Source organism: Hipposideros armiger, unplaced genomic scaffold (genome assembly GCF_001890085.2).
Source record: "Hipposideros armiger isolate ML-2016 unplaced genomic scaffold, ASM189008v1 scaffold_75, whole genome shotgun sequence".
Classification (NCBI taxonomy): domain Eukaryota; kingdom Metazoa; phylum Chordata; class Mammalia; order Chiroptera; family Hipposideridae; genus Hipposideros; species Hipposideros armiger.
Window position 1 is genome coordinate 3,862,848 of NW_017731425.1, and position 25,991 is coordinate 3,888,838.

The 25,991-nt window shown below is 42.4% G+C and overlaps 1 protein-coding gene across 2 annotated transcripts in view; it reads left to right on the top strand.

Moving 5' to 3' along the window:
* The window catches only part of PITPNB (phosphatidylinositol transfer protein beta), a 65,631-nt gene extending 45,736 nt beyond the window's left edge, over positions 1-19,895 (top strand). Inside the window, exons 9-12 of one of the 2 annotated variants that reach the window (XM_019643209.1) lie at positions 11,248-11,358; positions 13,007-13,129; positions 16,511-16,596; positions 17,862-19,895. In XM_019643209.1, coding sequence (XP_019498754.1) covers positions 11,248-11,358; positions 13,007-13,129; positions 16,511-16,558 — 282 coding nt within the window. In that variant the 3' untranslated portion in view covers positions 16,559-16,596; positions 17,862-19,895. The remainder of the gene's footprint in view (positions 1-11,247; positions 11,359-13,006; positions 13,130-16,510; positions 16,597-17,861) is intronic. The other variant, XM_019643208.1, reaches the window with a different exon arrangement.
* The last annotated feature ends 6,096 nt before the right edge of the window (positions 19,896-25,991 follow it).

Genomic DNA, 25,991 nt, shown 5'->3' on the forward strand with positions numbered 1-25,991 from the left:
GTGTGCGTGTGTGTGAGTGTGTGTGTGTGTGTGAGTGTGTGTGTGTGTGATGCCCGCCATTTCTGTAGCTCCTGATTCAGTACCAGTCACAGAGACGTGGAAGGGATGGAGACGTAGCCGATTCTGACTCTTAAACCGGTGACTCCAAATCATTAATCTCTACCCTTTTCTTTTTTTTTAAATTGGGGAACAGTGTGTTTTTCTAGGACCCATCAGCTCCAAGTCAAGTAGTTGTTTCAATCTAGTTGTGGAGGGCGCAGCTCAGCGGCCCATGCGGGGATCGAACCGGCAACCCTGGTGTTATGAGCACTGCGCTCTAACCACCTGAGCTAACTGGTCACCCCCTCACTAATCTCTACCTTTTATGCTGTGTCGCATCATAGCAGTCATGTGGCTCTCTGTATTCATGTTACTTGCCAGAATTTGATAATCCCTGCTAATACCAGTCTGTATGTTTCCAGTGGTCAGGGAGTCTGTAGGTGACGGTGTTACGGGAGATCCATTAAAATCCCATCATGAATCTGTCACAACTTGTGACTTAAATAACTTAATACTAACTCTGAGTCTTGGTTTCCACATCCCTAAAATGGGAATGATAGTAGTAACTACCTCAGATGGTTATTGTAAGGACTAAATGAAGTAATTAGTGAATGTTACATTCCCAGCACAGAGGAAATGCACAATAAGTGGTAGCTCTTGTATTGTTACCATGATTTTGTCTTTGAGATGGATATATATGATACCCTCGTTATGACACAGCTATTCCTTTTCTCTGTCTAGTATCCAGTGGTTCTTTGGTTCTAGTATCTAGGGTTTGTTGAACACATCCTGGTTCACCTGCCCTTACCTCCTGTAACCTGTAACCTGTGTTTAATGAGTGCTTGGCTTGGGTCAGCTCTAAGGCAGAGAACAGAGAGCCTTCACGAGCAGTGGATTACGAGGTTGCCAGGGAGTAGATTTTCATATTTTCGACAATGGTTAAGAATACAGAACTTTTGGGCCGGCCGAGTCGCGCGATGGTTAAGAACTGGCTTTTGGGCCGGCCGAGTCGCGCGATGGTTAAGAACTGGCTTGGGACGCCAGAGGGCCCCGGTTCGGATCCCACATATGAGGGCCAGTGACACTGCCCTCCACAGCTAAGATGCTGAACAACAGCTCAACCTGGAGCTGGGCTGCCTTGAATCGCCGGCGACGGCGTAGGCTGCAGCCCCTGTGGCAGTGGGTTGCCATGGGCTACCGTGTGTAGCCAGCAGCCAGCGTGAGCAGCCAGCAGCCGCAGTGAACGGCCGTCCAGAAGCCAGCGACTGATCTGCCTCGCCTGGGAAGAGCGCAATGATGGTGCCAACTTGGGCCAGTGAAGCAACGTCCTCCACAACTAGACTGAAGAACAAAATGACAGCAACTTGCCTGTTCCCCTTCCCCCAATTCCCCAGCACTGTTCCCATCCCCCCAATTCCCCAATAAAAAAATCTAAAAAAAAAAAAAAGAATACAGAACTTTTTTTTATGGTATGATGCATACTTTTTATTTTTGAAAAACTACAAACTCAGATATGCAGGCCTTAGTTGTGTATTCATTTTCCCTCTGAAGAAAGACTTTTAAAAATCTGAACAAATGAATTACATACTTTTTTTTTTTTAAAGATTTTTTTATTGGGGAATTGGGGGATGGGAACAGCGCTGGGGAATTGGGGGAAGGGGAACAGACAAGTTGTTGTCGTTTTGTTCTTCAGTCTAGTTGTGGAGGACGTTGCTTCACTGGCCCAAGTTGGCACCATCATTGCGCTCTTTCCGGGCGAGGCAGATCAGTCGCCGGCTTCTGGAAGGCCGCTCACAGGGGCTGCTGGCTGCTCACGCTGGCTGCGGGCTACACACGGTAGCCCATGGCAACCCACTGCCACAGGGGCTGCAGCCTACACAGTCCCCGGCGGGTCATGGCAGCCCAGCTCCAGGTTGAGCTGTTGTTCAGCATCTTAGCTGTGGAGGGCAGTGTCACTGGCCCTCATATGTGGGATCCGAACCGGGGCCCTCTGGCGTCCCAAGCCAGCTCTTAACCAACACGCCACTCGGCTGGCCCTACATACTTTTTTTTAATTTAGGGTTCAACGCTTGATTAAGTGCCTCTGTGCATAGTAATAGGAGAGTGATTTACAACCTGGTAAAGATTTTTGCTTCAAGGCAGAGTGTGTGTTTCTGTGGATATAAATGCCTTGCTTTTCTGTAGCACTCCACATCCATGTGTGTGTACACCGGTGCATGTTTTCATTTATTTGTGTTTTGAGGGCTTTGTGTGTGTTGTGACGTTGGTATTGACTACCTGTTTTGATGGTTTATGAAAAACAATTTATATGTGGGTTCCTTTAGCTTTCCAGTTTGCCTCCTCTGATCTGGGGAGTAGTCATTTTAACAAATTGAAACACCACCTTTGAAGATTATGGTGTCATTTTTATCCTATGGCAGGGCCTCATTTCCTTCTTCATTTAATTCAGATGCCTCATGAAGACTTAAGCTTCTGTGTCTACATATATACGGTAGTGAAAAATTAGGCCTGTATAGGTCTTTGTAAGAGGCTTTGCCAAAGCACCTGGGCCTTACAGGGTTTGACATGTCTCAGAAAACTCAGCCAGTGTCTGAACGTTGGGGTGTAATAAGGGAATCAGGTCAAATAAAGACATTGATCCAGAAATCATGTCTAATCTAATCTATCTACCTACTTACCTACCTGCCCACTCTTTCTGATCATGAAGGGATGTCATCCTGTTTGTCTTGTACATTGGTTAATTCCAGTACGAGCAGAAGCTCCGGCAGTTGGAGCTGAACTTTTCATAACAGTTTGTCAAACCGTTTACCTGCTCAGTCATGTTTTAGACTCATTTTAGAATCGCTGGAAATGCCATTCTGGATCCTCCAAGCCAGTGGAGGGCAGCCTTCTTTGTGGATTAGAGGGATGCTATAGTGTTTCCTGCCATGCTACCAAGAATCCTCTCTTCCTACCTCACATTTGTGAAAAGAAGGTGGTAGCCTTGGTTATCAGTGGCCTAAAGTGAAGATACCACAAGGTTCTGCTGGCTGGGGATTGGCAGAATGAAAGTGGGCGATGAGGGAAAGTTGAAAGCCAGCCCTGAGATCCCTTGGAGATGGAGACTGGCAGGAAAGTGGCCGAGAGAATCTTCAAGAGGCTAATGAGCACTGCCCTTGACTGCTAGCAGCCCAGGGAGAAAGACTGAGGGTGCTGTCGTGTGTCTTCATCTAGACATGGCTGTGGGTCCCGGGAAGGATGTGAAGGCATTTAAAAAGCTCTTCCCTCCCTGTAACCTACATTTGAAAACCCATGGTGGGTGGTATAATGAGGCTTAATAATTAGTTTCTGATTAAACCACATTGATTAAACCATATATAATAAAGCAGACCTTAAAACATGGCTGATTTTTTTTTTTAATACTTGGCTTGGCAACTAGGCTTTTAATTCAGTTTTTAAAAATATGTATTTAACACAACATATTAATGATGAAACTCTTGCAGAGGACATCAAAAAAAGCTGTTGCATGTCTTCAAGAAGCTAAGTGCTCCAGGAGCAGCACATGATGAGTTCTAGACTTATCTTGAATTCCGAATGCCTCTGTCGTCAGGCAGAATGGAAGGTTACTCAGGCCTGGACGAATGAAGCGTCTTAGTCAGGTTCGAGAGGTGATTTGGCAGGCTGGCCCACCTATAAGCATCTTCCTGACACTATCAGGGACATAAAATTTTCTTCATGAGCTTCATTTGAAGAGTGAACTTGCGGTTTCACATACACATAGTGTCACTCCTAGAGTAATTGGACACAAGCATGAACCGCATGTCATAGTTCTTATTAGCAACATGGGTGTGAACTACAAAAATATTAAGTTCGGAGACATGGAAAATTTGACCGATTATCCTCACAGGCAGTTAAGTAAGCTTTCCTGTCTTAATTTCACTTTGCTTATTTTTGTGAAATTAGTTTAACCTATGATTGGTTTAATCTTTTGAACTTTATCTCACATTTACTTCAATTTAGCATTTCCCATTTGCCCAACCAGATAGGCGTCTCCCACCATTGAACCGTACTGGAGTCCTCCGTTGGTGACCTTATGGCACTCGATGTGTCTTGTGTCGGGGTGGTGGTTTATGTTTTCACTCGGTCTTCTTTCCCGGACCTCCTATGTCTGTCCCCCAGGACTCACTGAATTTTCATCCATGGGCTCTGTGTCTGACTTAGCTCGATATGTGATGACGGTGCCTAGCAATACTTAGTATTCGCTGGATTCCAGTTAATATCTTAAACTAAATAAAATTCAAACGTTGGACTTGCCATATATTTACAGAGAATATATATCCAATGTAGGTCTATCCAAAGGGCCACCAAAAATCTAAACAAAGTTTAGAAGTGAGTTGCGGAATCAGGTTTTGCTTGAAATTTCAGAACACACATTTCACATATATTCTGTAATCTTGTGTTGATATTTACTGATGCATGCACTGGCAACAGCCCCAGCACTGCATTTATTTTTAACTCTTAGCGAAATCTGGGTTGGAAACTTACATTACAAAATCAACAGCTGAAATTGAGCATTTAGACTGCCTAAAATTGAAAAATTAAACTATGAGGGGAGTGTGAGAGCCTGATAGAAACTGCTGTGTCTTTGCAAAGTATTACCTTTGGTTGAATGTAACACATTCCTATTTCATCTTCATCCCAACACATTTTAAACAGGAAAAGATGTATGTAGAGTTGACATGTACCATGAGACTGTAAGAGAAGTATATTTTTAGAAAACGAGTTTCCAGAATGCCTTTGAGTTTTCTTTTTTTAAATTCCCTTACATTTGTATATACTTGTTTGTCACAGATATAAGAAACTAGTTCTTGGTGGATAACATGGGCTGATTGCTCACCATTCCAGTTAAACATGCTGCGTTTTGTTTAGTTATGTTATGTGGCTTTAGTATACATTACTCCCCCTTAGGCTTTATCCACATACCTCAGTGTAACCTAATATGTGTTGTTAAATTAAAAACATGATTTGAGTTTGGGGGTTTCATTTATAGTTAGAAACGTGAAATGTAAGGAATTCAATGAATACACAAACTGTTGAAATACAATTTTGGAAACATTTCACAAGTAGCTCTATTACAAATGAAATTTAAATTATGTAAAGATGAGTCATAATTTTGGGTTCTTCTGTTAGCCCATGATTTTCATTTTATAGAACTTCTGATTGTACTTGTCTTTTGGTAACCAAGCATTTTTTACCTTTTCTATGATTCTTTTAAATTTTTATGCTTTTAATCTATATAAGTGCATATTCATCAGCAAAGTAATTTTATGAATTTATGATTAGGAGTGTTAATCCTATTTTTCCTTGGGTTAGGAAATGTTAGGTTTGGGCTAGATTGGAATTATGTGTGAATGATCTGAATTAGGTTTTGGCTTTCTTTGTTTGGGGGTTGTTTTTTCAACTGATGAGAAAATAATCAGAAAACATTTATATTGTTAAAGACCAAAGAGGAAGCTTTGTGCTGCCCCAGCAGTAAGCCTTCTAAGGGCTGGGCAGACAAGCTGGAACTCCTTTGGGTTCTGTGGATTCTAAAACGTGGCTGTGAATGTGTGTGTGTGGGGGGAGGGGGGCAGAGGGAGGAGACAAATATTTGTTCCATTGAGATGTTTCATATTTTAAAAATTACACATTTTTTTTCACTATTTCTGTAACTGAGAGTTGGTTATATTTTACTCTGCATATATACCTTGTTTTTGCTTTAGCAGTTTAAGATTAGGTAAAATTAAATACAGACTGGACTAAAGTTATATATTAAAGATCTTAGTTCAGTTTTTAGCTTGATTTTGTTTAGCTTTCATTTATTAAATATCAAAAAGAAAAGAGGCAGAAAAACATTTAGATTGTTTATACTCATAGAAAAATGAAGATTTGAAATAGTACCCAGATATTTTAGGGCATCATAAACCTTTGTCCTTAAATACTCAGCTGATGGCAAGAACTTTTTTAGAGTTTATTTTTTAAGTGTATTAATTTTTATCTGATTATAAAGATATATTTGTTAAATTTTGAAAATAAATTTGCACAGAAGAGAATGAAAATCAATTATAGTCTCAATGTTTAATTACTGTTATACTCCCGATTAGTTTATTTTGTTACAAATGTTTATATCATACATAGATATCTATTTATATTCATATTATGATTTTTTTTTATCACATTGTTAATCGTTCTTTGAAAAGTTGATTTTCAATGGCTGTATGCATAGTAGCCCATTGTTTGGAAGGCGTGTGAGGCCTTTCTCCTTCAGTGGGTGTTGAGTTAATAAGTCCTGATTTTTGCTGTTATAAATAAATCTACAGTGTTGTTATTTTCTTACCTGAGGAATCGGGATACATTTCTGAAAGTAGAATTACCAGGTTAAAGGGTAAACATAGGATATGAACAGCTTTAAGACTAATTACAGAGTGTCAGATTCCATCCCTGAGAGACGGTGCCAAAAGAATTCTTTTAGCCTTTACTTACTGCATCTAGGCAATTTCACTATTTTCTATTTCATCATTATAAGTATGGAGACTTTTAAGGCCTTTTCCTTAATTCAATCACTAGTTTTAAGACTGTAGCTCAAACTAAGTGGTGAATTGCTGAAGTCATTTTTAGAATTGGATGACACCTCAGATATCACATATATATTATTATTAATAATATAATAATAATTGAAGAAAAATATATAGCTTCTGTGTACTCAGCTTTCTCCTGAGGAATATTGGAAATTATGTTTCTGTAAATCACCTTCTCTGTACCTTGCGCTGTGTGAGGGAATGATACTGTAGAGAATTAGGCCAAGAAATAAAGGCAGCAGGCTGGTTGGTTGGTTGGTTGTTTTTTAATTGGCTTACATATTCTTCCCTGAACTTGTTTCTTGTTTAATAATTATTTGTAAGTTGAATGGAAAACACAAAAGCAGATTGAGACTGACTATACATTTTAGAGCTGGGCAAGATAGCTTAAGAGACTTGGTTCTTTTTTTGTCCTATCACTTAGATTTTTTTAAGACTAAATTTTATAGGCCACTGTTACTTTATAAATTGCTAGTATTACCGTAATTGATTTGAACAGCCTGCCAGAGTCACTAGAATGTGAGAAACAAACTTAATTAATTGTTGAAGTCACGTGTGTGCACTCTATTCTTGGAGCCCAAGTTTGGTATAGGCATGCTTGTATTAAATTTAGCTTACTCTTTAATTAGAACCATGCTTCATCCTGCTGTTTTTATAAAATGGTGGGATAATTCTGAAGAGTCAGTGTTCTACTGGAAACACCCAAGGTTTTCTTTTAGCACAAGGTGTCTAATGATTTGGAGTTTCAGAACGAAGCTATCAGCAGCCCATAATGAGGACTTTGGAATGTTCCATCTGGAAGGTTTCTTAGGGCTAATCAGTAGTTCTCAGCCAGAGGAGATTCAGCCAGAGTGGGTGGGCAGGGGGGTTTTTTGTTAAGCCTAGGAATATTATGGAATAAAGTGCAAAGTTATAGGAAGTTTAAGACAAGGCATTGGATGTCAAGGTCATGTGCTTACTACCTGTAACCCTGGGCCGACCCCAAGGAGCTAAGTTCACTCGCCCCTGCTTTTCATGTCTCATAGTGGAGGATGAAAACCTCTGACAGCGCCCAGCCTTTCTTTCACTGACAGAGAAGTGATGCCCAGAGAGGTGAAGGATCCTTCCCACCTTACATAGGAAGTTACTTGGCATAATGGGAACTGTATGGCAGGTGGATCTCACCATCTTAAGTGCCGTATTCTACATTTACCGAAATCTTGTTTCATATAAAGGTTTTCAGTGACACTTACTGGATCAGAGAGTATCTCAACTCTAGCTCATTGCTTATTGAAAATGATGTCTGAAAGACCAGTTTTGTCCTTATTTCATTAAGGCCGGGCACTCAGAAGCTAGTTATGTCCTGTGAAAGGCTGGGTGACTATTCCACATGCTGGAGCCCAGTTTAAGTGCTTGGGGCCTGCAGGTCAGGGGAGGTGAGGGGCAGTGGCAAATGGGTAATTTTTGCCCAGGGCCATGGCAACTACTACAGAAGGGTGTCCTTTCTGATAGATTGCCACCAAGAGTAGTGGTTTAATCATTATTTTTATATATCATTTCTCTCGTCTCTGCCAGTCACTTCTGTGTCCTCTGACAACACCTAGCACCGATCGGGTTTAAATGGCACCCGCTTAACACTTGCTGAATTAAACTTGTTCATAAAGTTTGGGTGGTGGGGAGGTGGTGTGTCTGTATGTATACATACGGGTGCATGCTAAATTTTCACATTGCTACTCTGTTTTATGGGGGGAGAATGTCATGGAAAAATAGAGCTAAGCTAGCCAAGTTCTTCTGTTGACATAGAACGCACCTGCAAAAAGACGGTTTGCTGTATGTAATATTTTTATTTAAATGCTTGTGGTGTTACATCATTGACTTAACCTATGTACCAGGTCATTATTCAGAAGAGGAACTGTTATTACAGAAGAGATTTTCTGAGAAAAGTTGATCAGTCATTCAGGACTCCATAGAACATTGAGTTAGTTTTATTAATAATACCAAAATAGAATTTTTCATATATCTTATCCTTAGAATTCACTTGAAACTGGAACATTATTGAGAGTTTGAGGGGGAAAATGTGGTCTGGTGCTATGATTCCATAAATGAAGAATAATCTTGAGGTTTTAGAATACGACTTAGAAATTCATCATTTTTTGAATTTATATGTATGTGGCCGAATGGAAAGAATATTTGCTCACAACGAACTTATTGAAAGTGGGATGTGTGAGTGAGTTGAAGCTGACAAGAAGTGACAGTGGCACACAGTGTGACTGATGCTGGCATTGTAATGTCTTGAGCACCGTGTGAAGCTGAGAACAATGGTAAAGAAGGGGAGAACCCTTGTAAAAGTCCGCTTTATCTTTTCACTCAGTAATTTAGTTTTTATAAAAAAGGCCCCCATCGTGTTGCTCATGACTTTCTACTCTTTTGAGAAGCTTTATTTAAATTTCTTTTTTGCAAGTTCCAAGTGGTAAATACAACTCTATGAAAGAATAAAGTAGAAAGAGAACTAATAGGTATGAAGCCCTTGAGTTCCACCAAGGTCGGAGCATGCACTGCCTTATTTATTTAGTTCTCCCAACAGCCCTGAGACGGAGCTTTCATCGTTCTTGTAAATACACCAAAAGTTTGCCGACCCCTGGAAGAGCCAATCTTGTCCCTCACAACAATTTGAAAGTTATTCGAGAGCCATAAATATATTTTTACATAATCACCATTATGTGACTAATGTCCTTTAAAATTTTTATAAATGAAACTATGATAGTTTTATTTTCATTTTCAATTTTACTTCAGAGCCTGTGGCTCACAAACCGCAGTTTGCTGACCCCTGGTGGTTCTTCTGTCTCAAGCTTGCCGACCCCTGGTATACACCATACCTGCAGTCCGCGTCTGCTGTCTGTGATTCTCTGCTAAATCCCCGCCTTCTGGGTTAGACTTGGAGCTCTGTGCCTACATTTGCTCACTGCTGCTGTGAGCCCATCCAGGGCTCCCTCCTGCTCAGCTCAAGAGTGTTTTGATCTCTTATACACACCATCTTGGAGGAACCGTGTGCTATGGGCTCCTGGTTCACCCCCTACTCACTCCTGCCTCCCAGATAAACTTGCTAGTATTTGGAACTTACTATGGCAGAAGCCTGCACTAAGTTCCACAGAAAAGACCAGTAATACTGTGGATTGCCATCCCCCCTGCCCAATTTTTATAATGAAAAATTGCAGAACTAGCCAAAACTCTGAAAGAATAAAACAGTGAACACCACCATCTAGATTCAATTGTTGTTACACTCTGCCATATTTATTTTCCTTTCTCCCTTTTCCTCCATCCCTTTCTCCCTCTCTCCATACAAATACATATTAAAATTAATTTTTTTTTTGACTGAACCTAAAAATTCGAGTGAACTTCTATATTCTGAACCTAGGGTGACATAATCTGAGGATCCAAATTCTTACTGCTTTTTACTATTTCTTCTAAAAGTAAAATGCTGGTGTTATTTTTTGTCTCTTTAGTCTCTTTTAATCCAGATGGTCCCCCTCCCTCTCTCCCTTGTTCTTTTTTTTTCTTAAAGTATTTCCTGGGCTGGCTGAGTGGTGCGTTGGTTAAGACCTGGCTTGGGATGCCAGCTCTGAGCAGCAGGGCCCCGGTTCGGATCCCACATGAGGGCAAGTGTCACTGCGCCCTCTACAGCTAAGATGGTGAACAACAGCTCGACCTGGAGCTGGGCTGCTGTGAGGCGACGGCGTAGGTTGCAGTGGGGCTGGCCAGCAGCTGGTGTGACCCACCATGAGCGGCTATCCAGAGGCCGGCAACCGATCTGCCTCACCCAGGAAGAGCGCAATGATAATACCAACATGGGCCAGTGAAGCGACGTCCTCCACAGCTAGACTGAAGAACAAAAGGACAGCAACTTGTCTGTTTCCCTTCCCCGATTCCCCAACATTGTTCTCCTCCCCCAATTCCCCAATAAAATCTTTAAAAATACACACACACACACACACATTTTTTTCCCTTTTTTTACCATCATAACTCTCGATTTGATTTCCTGGCTGCACCATTTAAACTATGAGGTGGGATCATTTGTGGATATTGAAGTCCGGATGTTTGGGATTTGCCTTCGAAGGCTTGATGTTGATCATGTTTGCTGCTGCAAACATGTCCCTTTTTATGTCCCCCTTCTATTGAAAGTACCTCAATTAACGCATAGGGCCACCCCACCTGCCGGTGTTTGAGGACACAGCAGACGACTAACTTCTTCACTGGCTTTTATTGTGTCTCCCCACATCCACGGTGGGAGGGGGATATTGGCTTTATGAGAAGCCTGACGTGTTAAAGGCTCACGATTGATATGATGTGAATAGAATTTGGTGTTTAATATGAAATCTGAATAGTGTAATGTGATACAGAGCACTGCGCCTATTAAGCTGTACAGTCAGGAAGTAACTTCGTCTGTGGAAGGGTTTGCAGCCCGGGAATACTGCTTTTGCTAAAATGATTCCAAATTTCGAAATACCTGAATTAAACACACAGGAGATTGTAATATTCTTCGTGTATGTCTGTGATGTCGTTACACAACAATCAGTTTTAATCAAAACATAAATATTGAAGTCATGATTTCTCCCTTTCCATGTTCCTTATCTAGAAAGAGCTGGGCAACAACCCTGACTGTCCTCAGATGTGTGCCTATAAGCTGGTGACCATCAAGTTCAAATGGTGGGGACTGCAAAGCAAAGTAGAAAACTTCATTCAGAAGGTAAGGCCTGTTCAAAAGACAGTGACTTAAATTTAGGTTAAGATTTGAGGTGGCTATTAATGGAATATTTTCCCTCTTAGCTTTTCTTTTTTTCATTTATGAGGTTTAAAATTCTTGTCCCTTTGTAAATCCTCTGATCTTTTTATCCCTAGAAGCAGCAAAGACAGCAGAGGTTTTTAAGGGACTTTCTTTAGCAAAGATCATAGCAATATTTTGTTCAAAGTGCTTTCCTGATGGTTTGCCCATTTCTTCGGTAGAGAGCCCTTTCCACATACGGCGTGTCCCCAAAGGGGACCTGGTGTCCCGGCATTGGCTGGCTGGAGAGAGAGGCTAGGCCTCGCCTGTTGAGGGGCTCCTTCATGCTAGCTTGGCTGGATACCCCTCATCCCCTCCACACAGGTCTCTCCTGGCATATATCTTCTTGTGTACTTTGCACTTGTGCCATGTCTTTTTTAGGGGCCTCACTGAGAATAGTTATACTGTGAACCTAGGGTGACATAGTCTGAGGATCCAAATTCTACTTCCTTTTCACGGCTCCTTTATTAAAGTGAAAGTAACGGGACAGTTGATCTAGAAAGAGGGGAGGATTGCAATTGTATAAAAACACACGGTTGTAAACACATAAGGAATAGGGCAAGTTTCTTCGGTATTTCCTCTTCCTGTAGGGTTACTATTTATTCCATTATCATTATAAAGAAACCCTTGTTGTATCTGCACCCAAAACTAGTGGCGGCTGAACTTCACCATAACTTTTCTACTTTTAAACTGCAACTGCTCTAACATTTTATTTTTTTAAAGATCTTAAAGTGCTGGAGACTGATTATTCTTGGGCCTGCTTACAGTTGGCCCACAGTAGGCACTCTGTAAATATTGGCTTCCTTCCTTCCTTCCTCTTGAATCATAATAATAGATTAACAATCCAGTTCTGATAAATAGAAGTCACACATGTAATTGATGAAATCCCTTTTGTTCATAGAAAAAAAAGTAAAAGTTGAAGATTGTCCAGAGTACTAAAGTACTCCCTGTTCAGTGTACTTTTTTTCTCTTCTTGGGAAAGTATAGTAAAGCTTAAATAATCCAGCAATTAAAATCACTAATTACATATATGGTTTTATATATGTGTGTATATATAGGCAATAACATTAGAGTAGAAAAATTAATGGAGAGTATATATAATTCTTAATAAAACATCCTATTCCAAAGAACCCAGGACTGTCTTCTTCCAGTACATTACTGTATTCCACCTCATAGCATTCCTATGAATTGCAAAGAAGTTAAGAATGATAATGTATAGTTTTATAGACGAAGAAATTGAGTTGACCTGTGTTCATTCTAATTTCGAAAAAGGTAAAAATCAATCAGGTCCAACAGGAGTTTATGTAGGGTCGGAATGTATAAACCACACTCTTTTTCAGTCTCTACTAAATCATGCTGCCCTTGCAAGGAGATATTTCACAGTTCACAGGGAAAACTTGCTTTTATATAAAAAGAGAATAGTGTGGAATTAAGACTTCCAGTAATTGACATCGTGGTGTTTTCAAATCAAGTGTATGTAGATTTCATGGGCTAATTGGGACACAGAAAGTTAATATGTCATTAATCTTAGAGTTTTACCATCTTACACTACTTTTCTTCTTTGTTTTAAAAGCAAGAAAAAAGAATATTTACAAACTTTCATCGCCAGCTTTTTTGTTGGATTGACAAGTGGATTGATCTGACAATGGAAGACATTAGGCGAATGGAAGATGAAACTCAGAAAGAACTAGAAACAGTAAGACTTCCTGTTCTGTGGAAACTCTAATTTTCTTCCCTTTCTAGTTTTGTCTGTGTATGTGCTTAGTAAGGATAGACTTAGAATTAAAGAGTGTTACTAGAAGCCATTCCTTAATCTGTATATGAGAATCAAAATCAAGTTTCTCAGACTCGAATACGTCTTTACATGTTCTTGATTTCTCTTTTGTTGAGCATCTTTTCATGAAAGTAGACTAGAGCTTTATTGATTTCTAATTTGGTACCTGTAAGATGTCCAGTGGGTTTCTATTCATTGTCATGCATTAGTTCTCTGCGATGGTACCTGGTTCACAGTTCATTTAGACATCCATTTGATCAGGCCAGGTTGCCTTTGGCTCATTTTGTCACCATAGTAAGTTATTAATGTTAGCACAGGAGGTCCTAGTTCCCTCTTTTGTAGAAAACATAAAATGAATTGTATTGTCACTGATTCCAGAAAAGCCCTCTCCTCTCCTGCAACTAGCGGTGAAGCCTGTTTCCTCATAAGCTTTAGGCAGAAATTCAGGTGACCCTTGGGCTGGAGGTCAGCATGCCATGTTTCAAAATTAAAGCCCACCCCAGCTTCGTTCCACCACCAGTGAGCAGACCCTTCAGTGCGTGCGCACCCCATTTCTCCCAGGCACAGATTCTTCCCTGATTTCCTCTTGCACGTGTCTGGTTTTGCTTTTGCTCTGGGCTCCACTTCTTTTCAGTTGAAAGTAAGGCCCCACGGGGGGAGTGAGCCCAAGGAGTTTCCAGGACAGGCCAGTGGTTTCCATGCAGTCATCTCGTCCTGCCAGCAGCCCCAGTTTTGGAAGCCCTGCAGGCGAGAGTGTTTGACAAACGCCTGTGTGTGAGGCAGGAACTCCATTTAATCACAGGAGAGTGGCAGCAAATCAGGTTCTTTGGCACAAAAAGAAATCTATTTGTCTGGCACAGAGCATCGTAAAGAATCTGTGTTTAAAATTGCTTACTTTTGGTGATTACGGCAGATCTGCTTCTAATTAGCTTTATACAAACCTTCTGAGGGGACTAGGACATAGTTTCTTTATAAGGCAATAAAATGTTTTAACCTTATCTTATACATAAAGTAAACTTGAAGCAGTCTCCAACTTATGAATGGGTTTTGTTCCAAAAGTTTTTAAGTTGATTTTTTGAAAATTGGAACGTGTTTTCCCATAGAGAAAAGAATATAAACTGGGGTTCGGTTTCTAGGCCAGCCAGTGGAAGCTCCCTTTGACCTCAGTTTCTCATACTAGTAGTATGACTTTTGAGCTTTGGATCTTGGGAATGGGGTGATAGAATGGCAGCCATGGAAGACTCTTCCACCCACTTGTTTTTAGGCTGGCCCCAGGCAAAACATGTAACTAGGCAAGGGTGTGAGCCATAGGTGCTTCCTGCCTTTTTTTCCTTGCCTCTCCCACTTCTGTCTCCCCTCACTCCAGAGGCAGATGCCCCTTTGTAGGAAGCACCCCTCGCCACCACCCAGTTTGAACCCCCTTTCCCCGCCTTGCCTGATTTCACTCCCTCCAAGGGCTCCACACTTCAGAGATACCTGCTAGCTCTGTCTCCAAGCCCTGTCGAGCAGCTGTGTCAGCTGAACGTTAAAAAGAAGGCAGCATGATAAGACTCATTCTCACTAAGCTTGTACGGGACAGCCTTGGCATCTCCAAAAAAAAGGGTTTACCAACACCAAGATAAAACAGAAAACAGACTAACTTTTATTAGTTTGAACTCTCATGAAGGAAGCTTTTTGGGTTTTGATTTTTTAGTTGAAGCGCTGTCCATAACATGAGGAACAGTGGTCACGGTTGAAAGGTGATGGATGGAGCCCTCTCTGGTTTGGGCTCTGAACCCTGCCTTCCTCTGGACCCCTTGGCCTGAACTTAGCTGACACCTCTTCCCCCAGCGGGTTGCCCTGCTTCCCTCCCAAGTTCTCGAGTCTCTTGATACCTGAACACAGAACAGCCCGGTGTCAGCCTGACGAGAGCCCTGCTGAGGAGGGGAACGCCTTCCCACCTGTGGCGGTGGGCCTGCAGGCTCAGCTGCTTTCCATGCAACCAGTCATTCGTGAGTTAGCAATTGCACTTGAAAAGACAAGTAGTTACACAGGAGGAGCCCAACTTATTAGACGATATTATCGTTGTACCCACGTGACTCAAACTTATTCCTCCAAGAAGTGGGTAGGCATCAGTCATTGGCTCAAGGTTGGAAGTATATGACAGTTTCTTTGTTAATCTTTTAAAAACAGTTTCAGCAGTAAGTGCTAATCATCTTAACATAAAGTTCCATTTCAGTTATTTTGCTTGAGGTCACTGGGGAGTGTGGTTACTCCACATCACATCGCCACTGCTCTGAGCCCTAACAGTGGGTTTGAGCATCTTCCGAATCTGGGCAGCATCATGCCTGCAGGCCAAACCACCCACCTGAGGCGGCTTAACGTTTTCCAGGCCTCTTCACCTAAGAGGAATTTCCCCTTTTCTCCCGGTCCTACTTCCCTGACACCTGATGATAGAATTGGATACATTGTAATTCTCTCCTTAATTCGCAGCTATTTTAAGAATTGGATTTCTTTCAAATGGGGTTTGGCCCTGGAGAGAAGGAATAGCATCTTGCAAGGTTAGGCATTAGAGGAATGCCCCAGCCTGTAAGCCCTGCAGAGAGATACTGGTTAGGCTGAGCAACTGAAGGAATGAATACTTTAGGCAGATCTTTCGCATTTGTTCTCAACTGGCATGTCTGTGAGGGGTGGGAAAGAAAGGTGGAGGAAGTTTAGAAATGTGTTTGTTGCATTTGTTCCTTTTCATTCTTTTCCTTAATTTTCTCAGTGAGGTTTTTTAATTGTAGGCTGTTATGAATGCTTCTTTCTGATGCATCTCTGTGTCCTTTGTGGTTTCTCATACATTGTTCCTGTGCTTGCTTGTTAATCCTTTCCACTTCCCTCTTTTCAATAAGCTTCCCATAAAGAAACTCCTCTGAGGGACCCTGGTCTCAGAAGCAGCATAGGTGGCCATACCTCATGGCTTCCTGTCTAGTCTAGAGACTATGAAAACATGAACCAGACCATCAGGGCATTTGCTCACATCATGTTGGTGAACAGTTCATTTACCCTTGGCTATCTTTGATAATTTCACATCATCAGTCTGCAGGCTTTTCCTAGATTCAGGAATAGAGACACATTTTTGGGGCTGTGTAAGAAAATCCTTTTGCAGGATTTCCTTTAGACCAAGATTACTTGAGAGGCCTAGAACTTCATTCTCTATGTGGATACAGTTATAAACAGGCACCGGTCACTTCACAATCTAGATTTTTTTCCTCCCCTTGCTTACTAACCCAATACAGAGTCTGATTTCAGCAGCTCATGATTTTATTTTACATTTAGATGCGTAAGAAGGGTTCCGTCCGAGGCACGTCGGCTGCTGATGTCTAGATGAGTCCCCTGTAGGGTCAGAGACAATATCAAACTGTGTAAGTGAAGACCTGGGTAAAAGAATGTTTAAAAACCAATACCTTTTTGGTAATGGGTAGTTAACTTGCCAAGCAGAGACTAAGTGTTAAATGTGGTTCAATTTTTAGAATGTAAGAGATGCATATTTTAGAAATTGACAGTGAACACTTGAGTTACTATTTTGTAAAAAGTATCTGTGGAAGAGGTTGAATTTAGTTGTCCCAAACTAGTCTTAGTGTTACTGGGTTAGAAACCAGTTGCCAAGTGTGCTTACTCATCATGTAACATTGTGCTAGAAGGCAGCTGACTTCTTTCATCGATAGCTAGTTAATTGACCTATTTCTCAGGACCATTGGTGGTTAACAAGGAAATACGTAAAAGCTTTTTAAGTCAAAAATCCTTTATCCCATACCATAAAGGCCAACCTCAATCGTTCATTTCAGTTGAATTTTTTTCTGAACACCAGAAAGTCTTCCTTCATGTTGAATCTTCAATTATCTTTACAGTTAGTTTTAATATGTGTAAGTATACTTTGGTTTTTATTTACCACATAAAATATTTCCATGGTCTTCTTTCTCTTAACACAAATTTATTGCTCAAATTAGAGACTTTCCTAGAGGGGATAAAAGAACCTCAAAACCTACCCCACATACTGAAACAGAGTAAACAAAAATTGACAGTACACTGTCATCATTTGTTACACTGAACTACGATGTTTATTGAAGAAAAGCAGCGGACAGAACACTCACTCTTCTCAATCCACTGTGATTCTTTGCTGCTCCCTTACTTGCTCTACCTGCTCTTTGATCATGGGGCGCAAGAGCCATGATGTATCAGTTGTGAAGAGAAGTAGTTGTACCAAATAAGAATGAACGAACCCTGCCAAGATTCCCCCAAAGCCCCTTTAAGTTTAGTGTTCATTTTTAAAAAACATTTAAGCTACTAAAAGTTTTTCTAAGTTTCTGTGACTTCTTTTGTTTGTAATGTGTTTTCTCTATGATGAAACAAAATGTTACGCCATGAGTAAGACCAAAATCTTCAAGAGATTAAGTTTTTTAAATGTATTGGGTCGGAAATGTCACGACGTATTTTTTGTTTTTCAATGCAAAAATGCATCATGACTTTCCCGACAACCCAGTAGTAGTTGGGGATCCATTTCCTGCCAAAAGTTTTGATACGTTGAGGGTTTTGTTCTGGAGAATGTGTGTGACAAGCTGCTGTCTTAACATTTTTTGTGTGTGTCTCTGTGTTTTAACACACTGCACTTTTTTCGCTTCCCTTACAGTTACGTAATCAAGGTCAAGTGAGGGGAACAAGTGCAGCCAGTGATGAGTGAAGAAGACTCTGACCGTTATCTTGGATGTTGGCGTTTCCCAGACATGTGCTTATGATTATGTACTGACATGCACAGGTTCTCAACCACATGTGTATATATGTTTGTGTGTGTATGTCTGTAGCTGTGTATAAAACGCATGTAGAGCTACAGATCAAAATACACACACTTGTGTATATATGTACATATAAACATACTGAAGGGATTAGTACAATTTCTCCAAAGTACTGTACCTATCTTCAGCAAGAATGCAAAAGAAAATATTTTCAATATATAGACTTGGGACAGATTTTAATAATTAGAGTAATACCATTAATGGACAAATTGACTGCAATGTAATACTAGCTGTTATGTTTCATAAATGTCAAGTTGTGGACCAATATATATGTGCGTGCGTGTGTGCGCGCGTGTGTGTATGTGTGTATACACACACACACACATATATATATCTATATATAGTCTTTTATTACTTTTCTGTTCTTTTAAATCGGTCTCTTATAAATTTTTATTTTAGTCCCATAAACAGACTCCCACAGAAAAATCTCTTCAAAATCTTTTGCTATTCAATGAATCTGGAGCATAAACCCTGACTGTATATATAATGATTTATTTCTGGACGGTCATTATCTTACAGCCAAATTGGACAATATCTATTACTAAGGAGTAAAGTTATAGGCCAGTTTTTACTTGTTTGCCTTGAGGGACAAAATCGTTTAAAAAAAGTGTTTTTTTCGATTTTTATTGGATTTTTTGTATTTTTAAATTTCAAATATTTTTCTATATCAGACGTAGCAAAAACGAGATTATGGTTTGTGATGTATAATAAACACTATACAATTTTTAGGCTCCTGTGAGGCAAACAAGGAAATTGATGAAGAAATTAATAGCATTGTAAGCTGTTTAGAAAAATTGGAAGTACAGTGCTTCCACGGAGTCTTGTTTTTGAAATGACTGTTTTCTGAAATTACAGCTTGGAAACTATGCAAATGATCTAGATTCCTCACAGCTTCCATGCTCGACTGTAGATAGTGATGACGTTCTGCTCTTTTCCTGCTGAAACACACGTTTAAGGGGGAGATGCTGACTTTGAAATAGGAGGAACCGAAGAGGCATGAGGCTTGCCCGCACACGGTTGGAAGGCCCTGCTGAGGAGCCAGTGCGCCCAGCCCTTTTGGCTGTGCTCTCAAGTAGGATGTCATGGGGACAGACCCTGAGTAAGCATCATGAAAATGCTAGTTAGAAGCTGCCGCCGCCTTTGTTTTTTTTAAAGAAAGGAACAAAAATAAAATCCTAGCTAGGTAAGATTTTCATCAGCTTTCTGTGTCCGAATCCTGTTTTTCTCCTGTCAGTCCTGGAAGCTTGAATAGAATGATATTGTTGAAGCCTTCGGGTCACAAACTGTCTTCTTTAACCTCTCGTCCCTCCTCCAACACGCCAGCCCCTGTAGTCACATCACATTAGTAACCTGATTTGCTGACAGCTCTGCCCCCCCTTCTCTTTTCCCCATATGTCCTGTGTCCCTACCAAAGTGACTGTAGTGACTCAGACAAGGATGTCTCCTGCATTGTGATGCCCTGTTATCCTCACACAAACCCCACACTGCGTATGTCCTCTGTGTACTCAGGATCAAGGCTGATGTTTACTCTCTGGCCACTGTTGTGAGATCGCTTTTGTCAACACATAATCATTGTTTGCAAAGTATTTGATGCGAGGAAGATTATTGCTAATTTTGCGGAATAAAGAGCCTAGCCCTCTCCTTTTAATGAACTTCACTCTCGCTGGCATCTGTAGCATCATTGGGAGCTTGGGCGCGCATGGAAATGAGATCCCGGCGCATGGATTTTAATGTTTTTCTAACAACTGTGGAGATTTGAGGGAATGTGTGGTGAATGTAAAATATCTAGTTTACTTGGCAGTCTCTTGTGTAAATTACAGTAAAACAAAGTAAATGAAATTTAAACAAAAAATAAATTTGATCACAAAATGCCACTTGTGTGCTTGAGTGGTGGTTTCCCTGATGCCACGTCTGCTTCAGAATACTGCAGACCGCTTCTCGGCCGTTGTTGTTTTTTTTTTCAAGAAGTCTAATTTGCAGCACTACCACTCTGGGAAAAATAAAGAAAAAATGGTTTCTTGTGTTTTTTTGTTGTTGTTGGTTTTTTTTATTGCAAACTCCTGTTCTTGAAATGTGCTTATGCCACATTAAGTTGTTGTATTTGGTTTCTTAAATAATTATCTGTATTTAAAAGCTAAGCAGTAAACTAAAGAAGGATTATTTATGAGTCTCAGAAGTTTTGTAAAAACCATTTTTAAAGGAAAAAAATACGGAAAACCCATAGTATTTTTATAAGCACTTAGTAAGGATTTTGCCATTGGATTCTGATTGTTTGAAGATCGTGGCTTTTTAGTTTGGGGTTTTGTTTTTACCTCCCCTCTTGTAGGACTCTTGTCATTTCCAGCCTGCTGTTTTTGGATGTGTAACAACTATTTCCTCGTGGTTCCAGCTTAACATTCTCAGGTTGCTCAATCTTCGGAGAGGTGGCTGGCTATATGGATATATTTAATATATAATGTTATATTTCCGGGGTGTTCTTTTGTTTGTTTTCTGGGGTAATTTCCTTAGTGTTTTATTTCAGACATAATATTTGCATTCATGCTGGCAGTCTTTATTGTTCATGCATTCAGTAACCTGATCACTTACACATCCAGCACTCGGTTCTCGCAGGAGGTACTGAGATGAATACAAGCAGTGCACAGTCCCGTGTGGGAGACAGACATGTGAACAGATAAATTACAGTTCCATTTGATAAGTAGTCATTGAACAGTGAAGAGTTTGTTGAGAAAGATCTCTGACATTATTTACATTGTACAAAGGAGAAAGCTGAAAGTCCAGCCCAAAGGCAGCTGGAACCTGAAGAGCCCAGTGCGCTGGCTCTTGGGCAGGAGCCGAAGCGGGGTGGGCCTGGGGTCAGACACATCCCTCCTGGCCGCTCACTGGACCTTGGACTCCTTGTCTGTCAGTGGAGGCCATAATGCCCAGCGGTAGAGTGTTCAGGGTCATTGAGACCCGTCTCCTGTAGCATATTGGCACTGCCCTCTTAAGTGTGATTTCTCCCTCCCTATTCCATTCATTTCCCAAACTGCCTCCTGTTTGATATAAAATCACTTTGGACCTAACACCTGGCTTTCCAAAAACCTCACCCCCCTCTTCAATTTGCTGAGCTGTTAAAGTTTCGCAGCCCAACCTCCTCAGATCTTGTCTCTGAGGAAGTAAGAGACACTTATTAACAGTTGTTTTGTACATCTCCTCGCAGCAGCTGAGCTGACAAAGGGTTGGTATGGAATTCCCTGTTCTTAACTGTTGGAAGGAGGATCTTGTGAGACTGCTTAGACCTTCAGACCTGATGTCACTGAATGCCACTGGATATCAGGAGATGGAGTTCAATGAATGCAAATCGTTTTTTTCAAGTTACCCTCACCAGCAATTTTAGAGTTTGGGACTTCGTGTGATTGGAGACGGAAAGTGCTCGGGGACAGGTTAAGGATTGACCCCGCTGAGCTTGGAACAGCTTCTGCTGACAGGGAGTGCTTCCTAGGAACCCTGCCAGTGTCAGTTGGGGTTATGTTTTCTGACTTGGAAATATTAAGTAACAGCAGGTCCCTTCAAAACCAGTTCTTCAACCTGATTGGATTAGGAAAAGTAGAAACTGCAAATATTCTAAAGCTGCCTTGCGAAAGTTCCAAGGCCGTGCTAAGCATTTAGAGCAATGCTCAGCAGTTTGGGACACCTGACGCCTCTACACTCATCCCTTCTGAAATGCTCCGCATTGCAAGGCATCTTTTATTGTTTAAAAGGAATTCAGAACTAATCGTGTTTGCTTCCCCCACTCCTTCAAGGTCTCTTGCACTCCGCAGACGGGGTCCCATGTGGAACCACTGCTTCCTGACTTCCTCATGCGTTTCTCTTCCATTGAATGAAATCATGAATTAAAATTTGTCCCTGGATGAAAAAAGAATGCCTCCTCCATTCTAGCCAGGCTCTTCTCGTTGTCCCCAGACTGTGTCTTGTGGGTTCTCATCTCTGGAGGGTTCTGTTACTAGGGCTACTGGTTTGAAAAGCTTCAGCTCGTGTGAACCAAAGGTTCTCAACCCTGGCTGCACCTTACAGTCACGTGGGGAACCTTGCAAACAAATGCCCAGCAGTTGCCTTTGTATGGCTTGGGTTCTGTGTGCCCTGTTTTCAAAGGACAGGGAAAGAGCTAAGAGAATCCCCACTCTTCCTGGAAGATCATTGAGAAGACTGCCTTCTCTCCAAGTAATCAGATATCTATCCATTCTTCAGTGCCAAGTGCCACCCTCCACGCTGCCTGCCTTCACCTGGAGTGATCCCTGCAGCAGTCCGTAGCCTTCATTTGGCTCTTACAGACTCTATGCTGCCTTGGTTAATAGATACTGTCATCTTTTATGTGTCTGTTTTGCGTCCCAAGTTAGCTTGGGAACGTCTCATGGGCAGGAGTCAAAATTGTACCTCAAAGTCACCCCCACCCCCCGATGGAAACTTTGAAACTGGGCCTTTGCCCCCCACAACAGATACCTGCGTACCTGGTGCAAGGTCCCTTTTTGAGTTGAGTTAGAGGAGAAACCAAGAAATATATATATAACCAAGAAAGTAGTAAGACCTAATTTCTGGTCTCAGAATGAAAGCCTGACAACCAGCTGCAACAGGAGGGAGTAGTTCTGTAGCCAACAGCACAGTCCGATGAGAGGACAGAGGAGGGAGCGCCAGGTCCGTGTTTCCTCCTGACTTTGCAGCTACCTGCCCAGAGTTTTGCTAGGCTCCTCCAAAGGAGTCTAAACTCAAACTCACTCTTTTCTCCTCCCCCCCAAATGTACTATTCTCCCATCAGTTAATTGCATCACTGCCTGTGCTACCCAAGCCAGAAATCCTACTTGTTCACGGAGTCTTAAAAGTGTCCCCAAACGCCTATGAAATCCTGCTCCTCTTCATCCTGGTCCAAGCCATGTTCTGATGAGCTGTCCTCTCATCTAGGGTCGGGGGCCACAAACTTGCTGTAAGAGGATAGACAGTAAATATTGGGTGGTTGGAGAAGTCATGACTCATTTTTGCAACGAAAAACAGAAAAAATACATCATGACTTTTCCAACAACCCCATATTTTAGGCTTTCCAGGTGGTATGGGCTATCGCAGCTCTGCCTTTGTAATGCAGGCACAGCCATAGGCAAAACGTAAACATAGAAGGGTCCCTGTTCTGGTAAACACAGCACAAACAGGTAGTGGACCGGATTTGGCCGCAGCAGTCGTAGTTTGCCAACCCCTGGCTTAGAGCATGGACACCATCAGGCTCTGCCAGAGGTGACTTTCTAGAACCTCTCTGAACGTGATGCAACCCTGCTTGAACATCTACACAGCTCCCTGAGGCCCAAAAGACCAGTGCAGCCAAAACGTGATGACTAGTGAGGGCCTCATTCTGCTGTCTGTAAAAGTGCAGCCAATGATGCTCGTCCGCACTGTGGCTGTCAGAGGGACTGAGTTTGTCTCCGCTGCCCAAAGCCCGGATGTTGTCCATACAAAGGGCTCGAAGCATAGAAGGCGGCTGCTACCGTTTGCCATCAGATTCCCAATCCAACCGAAAGTTGAAGGGTACCGTGATGATGGGCTAACAAAAGCTGTTGCTGTAGGAAATACAATGCAGATAATGCTGGCTAGCGAAACTATCCTCAATTGGCATATTTACCTCACTGTACGTCTGTTGTCCAGAAAATACCATCTGTGGCTGTTCAGCTAAACGCTGTCCTCACGGAAAAAGCTCATGGATGTCCTGTACATTTTCCATAATTGAAAGTTGGCTCTCTAGATACCACTGCAGACACGTTGGGCCGAGCGTGGCTTTTGTGGCTCCTGGTGGGGTGAGGTAAGGTCAGGCCTTTGCCTAGAAAATCAGCCCCGAGTTTCCCTGAGTCAGTGACACTCGACCTGGGGTCGAATCTGTTGACTCCCTGAATTCTGAGAAGCAGCAAATCTCTGTGACATGCCTCTGCCCGGTTGATCCCTTGCATATTCTGACATCACCTGCTCATCAGTCCAGAGCAGAACTGCCTTGCACTCCAGACTGAGGGAGGTTCATGAAGTGGAACAAAGAAGTGGCTTATGGTTTTATTAATGTACGTGCTAAACAAAAGCTTCGCCTCTGGGCACCTCGTTGCATGCTGGCTCTCCCGTAGCCTAGAATGCTGATGGCATGTTTTGTCAGAGCCACCTCCACTTTCACTTGGCCCGGGAAGCCCTGAAACAACTTGGCCTACTGAGAGGTGCTCTGAGTGCTTCCCATCCACGCTGCTCTGTCCCCACCACTTGAAACAATCATTTCCCGGGAGGCGCTGTGAGACAAGAGACTTCTCCCGAGTGAGCCTGGAGGAAGGCTCAGAATTAGACGGCCATTCATTCATTTAGATCAGAGGTTGGCACACTTTAAAGGGCCATAGAGTAAATAATTTTGGACTTTGTGGGCCATATTGTCCCTGTGGCAACTACCCAGTTCTGCCTTTGTAGCATGAAAGCCGCCATCGATGTTATGGAAACAAACGGCGGTGTTCAAATAAAACTTTATTTACACAAACAGGTAGTGCTCTAGATTTCGCCCAAGGGCCCTAGTTTGCGAATCTCTAAATTCTTCCCAAAAGATAGCCAACATGTCACAGCACTATGTGTCAGGCACTGTTCTAAGCACAGCACATACATAAATGGCCTGTAATCTTCCCAGCCACCCAATAAAGTAATAATGTTATCTGATGAGGAAACTGAGGCCCAGAGCAGTAGGATTTTGCTAGGTCATGTTACCAGAAACGGGGCCAGGGTGGTTAGTCCTGCAGACGAGCATAACCACCTCCCTGTCTTTCAGAACCACCAAGTTCCATGCCTGTGGCTTTTACTAACGGTCCATGTCAGGTGTGGCCATAATGATAAAAACTGTTGACGACACCCTATATGTTCTTAAACACCGCTTGGGAGCAAACTTCCATGACTGATTCTTCCCAGAGCTCAGAGCCAAGAAAACATTTCTTCCTAGACCATGTTGAGTTTCCCCTCAGTCTTGGTGTCAGGAAACACCCATGTGGTGTTTTCTGTCCCCACTAAGGCGACCCCTGCAGGCGGGGCTTTGTGGCATAATGCCTTCACCCCTCCCCACCCCTCATCCTTGATTTTTTGTGATAGTGCTATGAAATTTGAGGGTGTGTGGTTCCCCTGTATCCGACCCTCCTATGTAAGTCACCTCAAGGGGACTTGGGGAGTAAGATTTAGTGATAATTCTGAAATGTGTGTGACAACACAGTGTCTTGCTACATCAAGGTGAGAACTTAAAAAGACCGTGAACATCTGGAGGGGGGTGACCGCGGTTGTGGTGGGATTGTGGGTAGCTCTCCCCTCCCCCCCCCCCCCCCCAGAATTATCTTCAGTGTCTCACTGTACAATAGAATCTTATTGAGAACTATTTTCGTAATGCACGAGGCCTGGAGAACACTTCTCCCACACATGAATGCCCAGCAGCGCCTTCTATCGCTGGGGATGAGGTTTTCCTCTCAGCATCTGGTGGACCATGAGCTCACTCTTCTTCCTAGGCGTGCGTGTGCCAGAAAGCCGTCTGGGGTGGGGGGTGGGATTTCAGGAATCCTCCCGGCCCCTTCCAACCCGACAGGCTCAGATTTTCCACTTGTGCTATTGAGGTCAGCGCCTGCATTCCGGCTGGCGAGCTCCCCACACATGCGAGCGCCAGGCTTCAAGCAGGGGCTTCTCCCACTTGCCCTGGAATTCACCCGTCTGCCTTGTTGGTCCTCGGCATCCTCAGGCTGTTTGTGTGCTGCACAGCACCCAGGATCCCAGGGTGGGGGGCTGGGGGTGGCGGGGCTCCATCTGTGATTCAGGGTGGCCTCCCTGGCCCAGCCCTGGCTCTGGGCCACCAGGATGAGATGGCGGCCCCTGTGTTTGCTCAGGCCGTTGTGTGAGTAGGGAAGGGTCATCTGGGCAGGTGAGGAACGGTGGGATTACTGTTGTTTGCAAAGAGC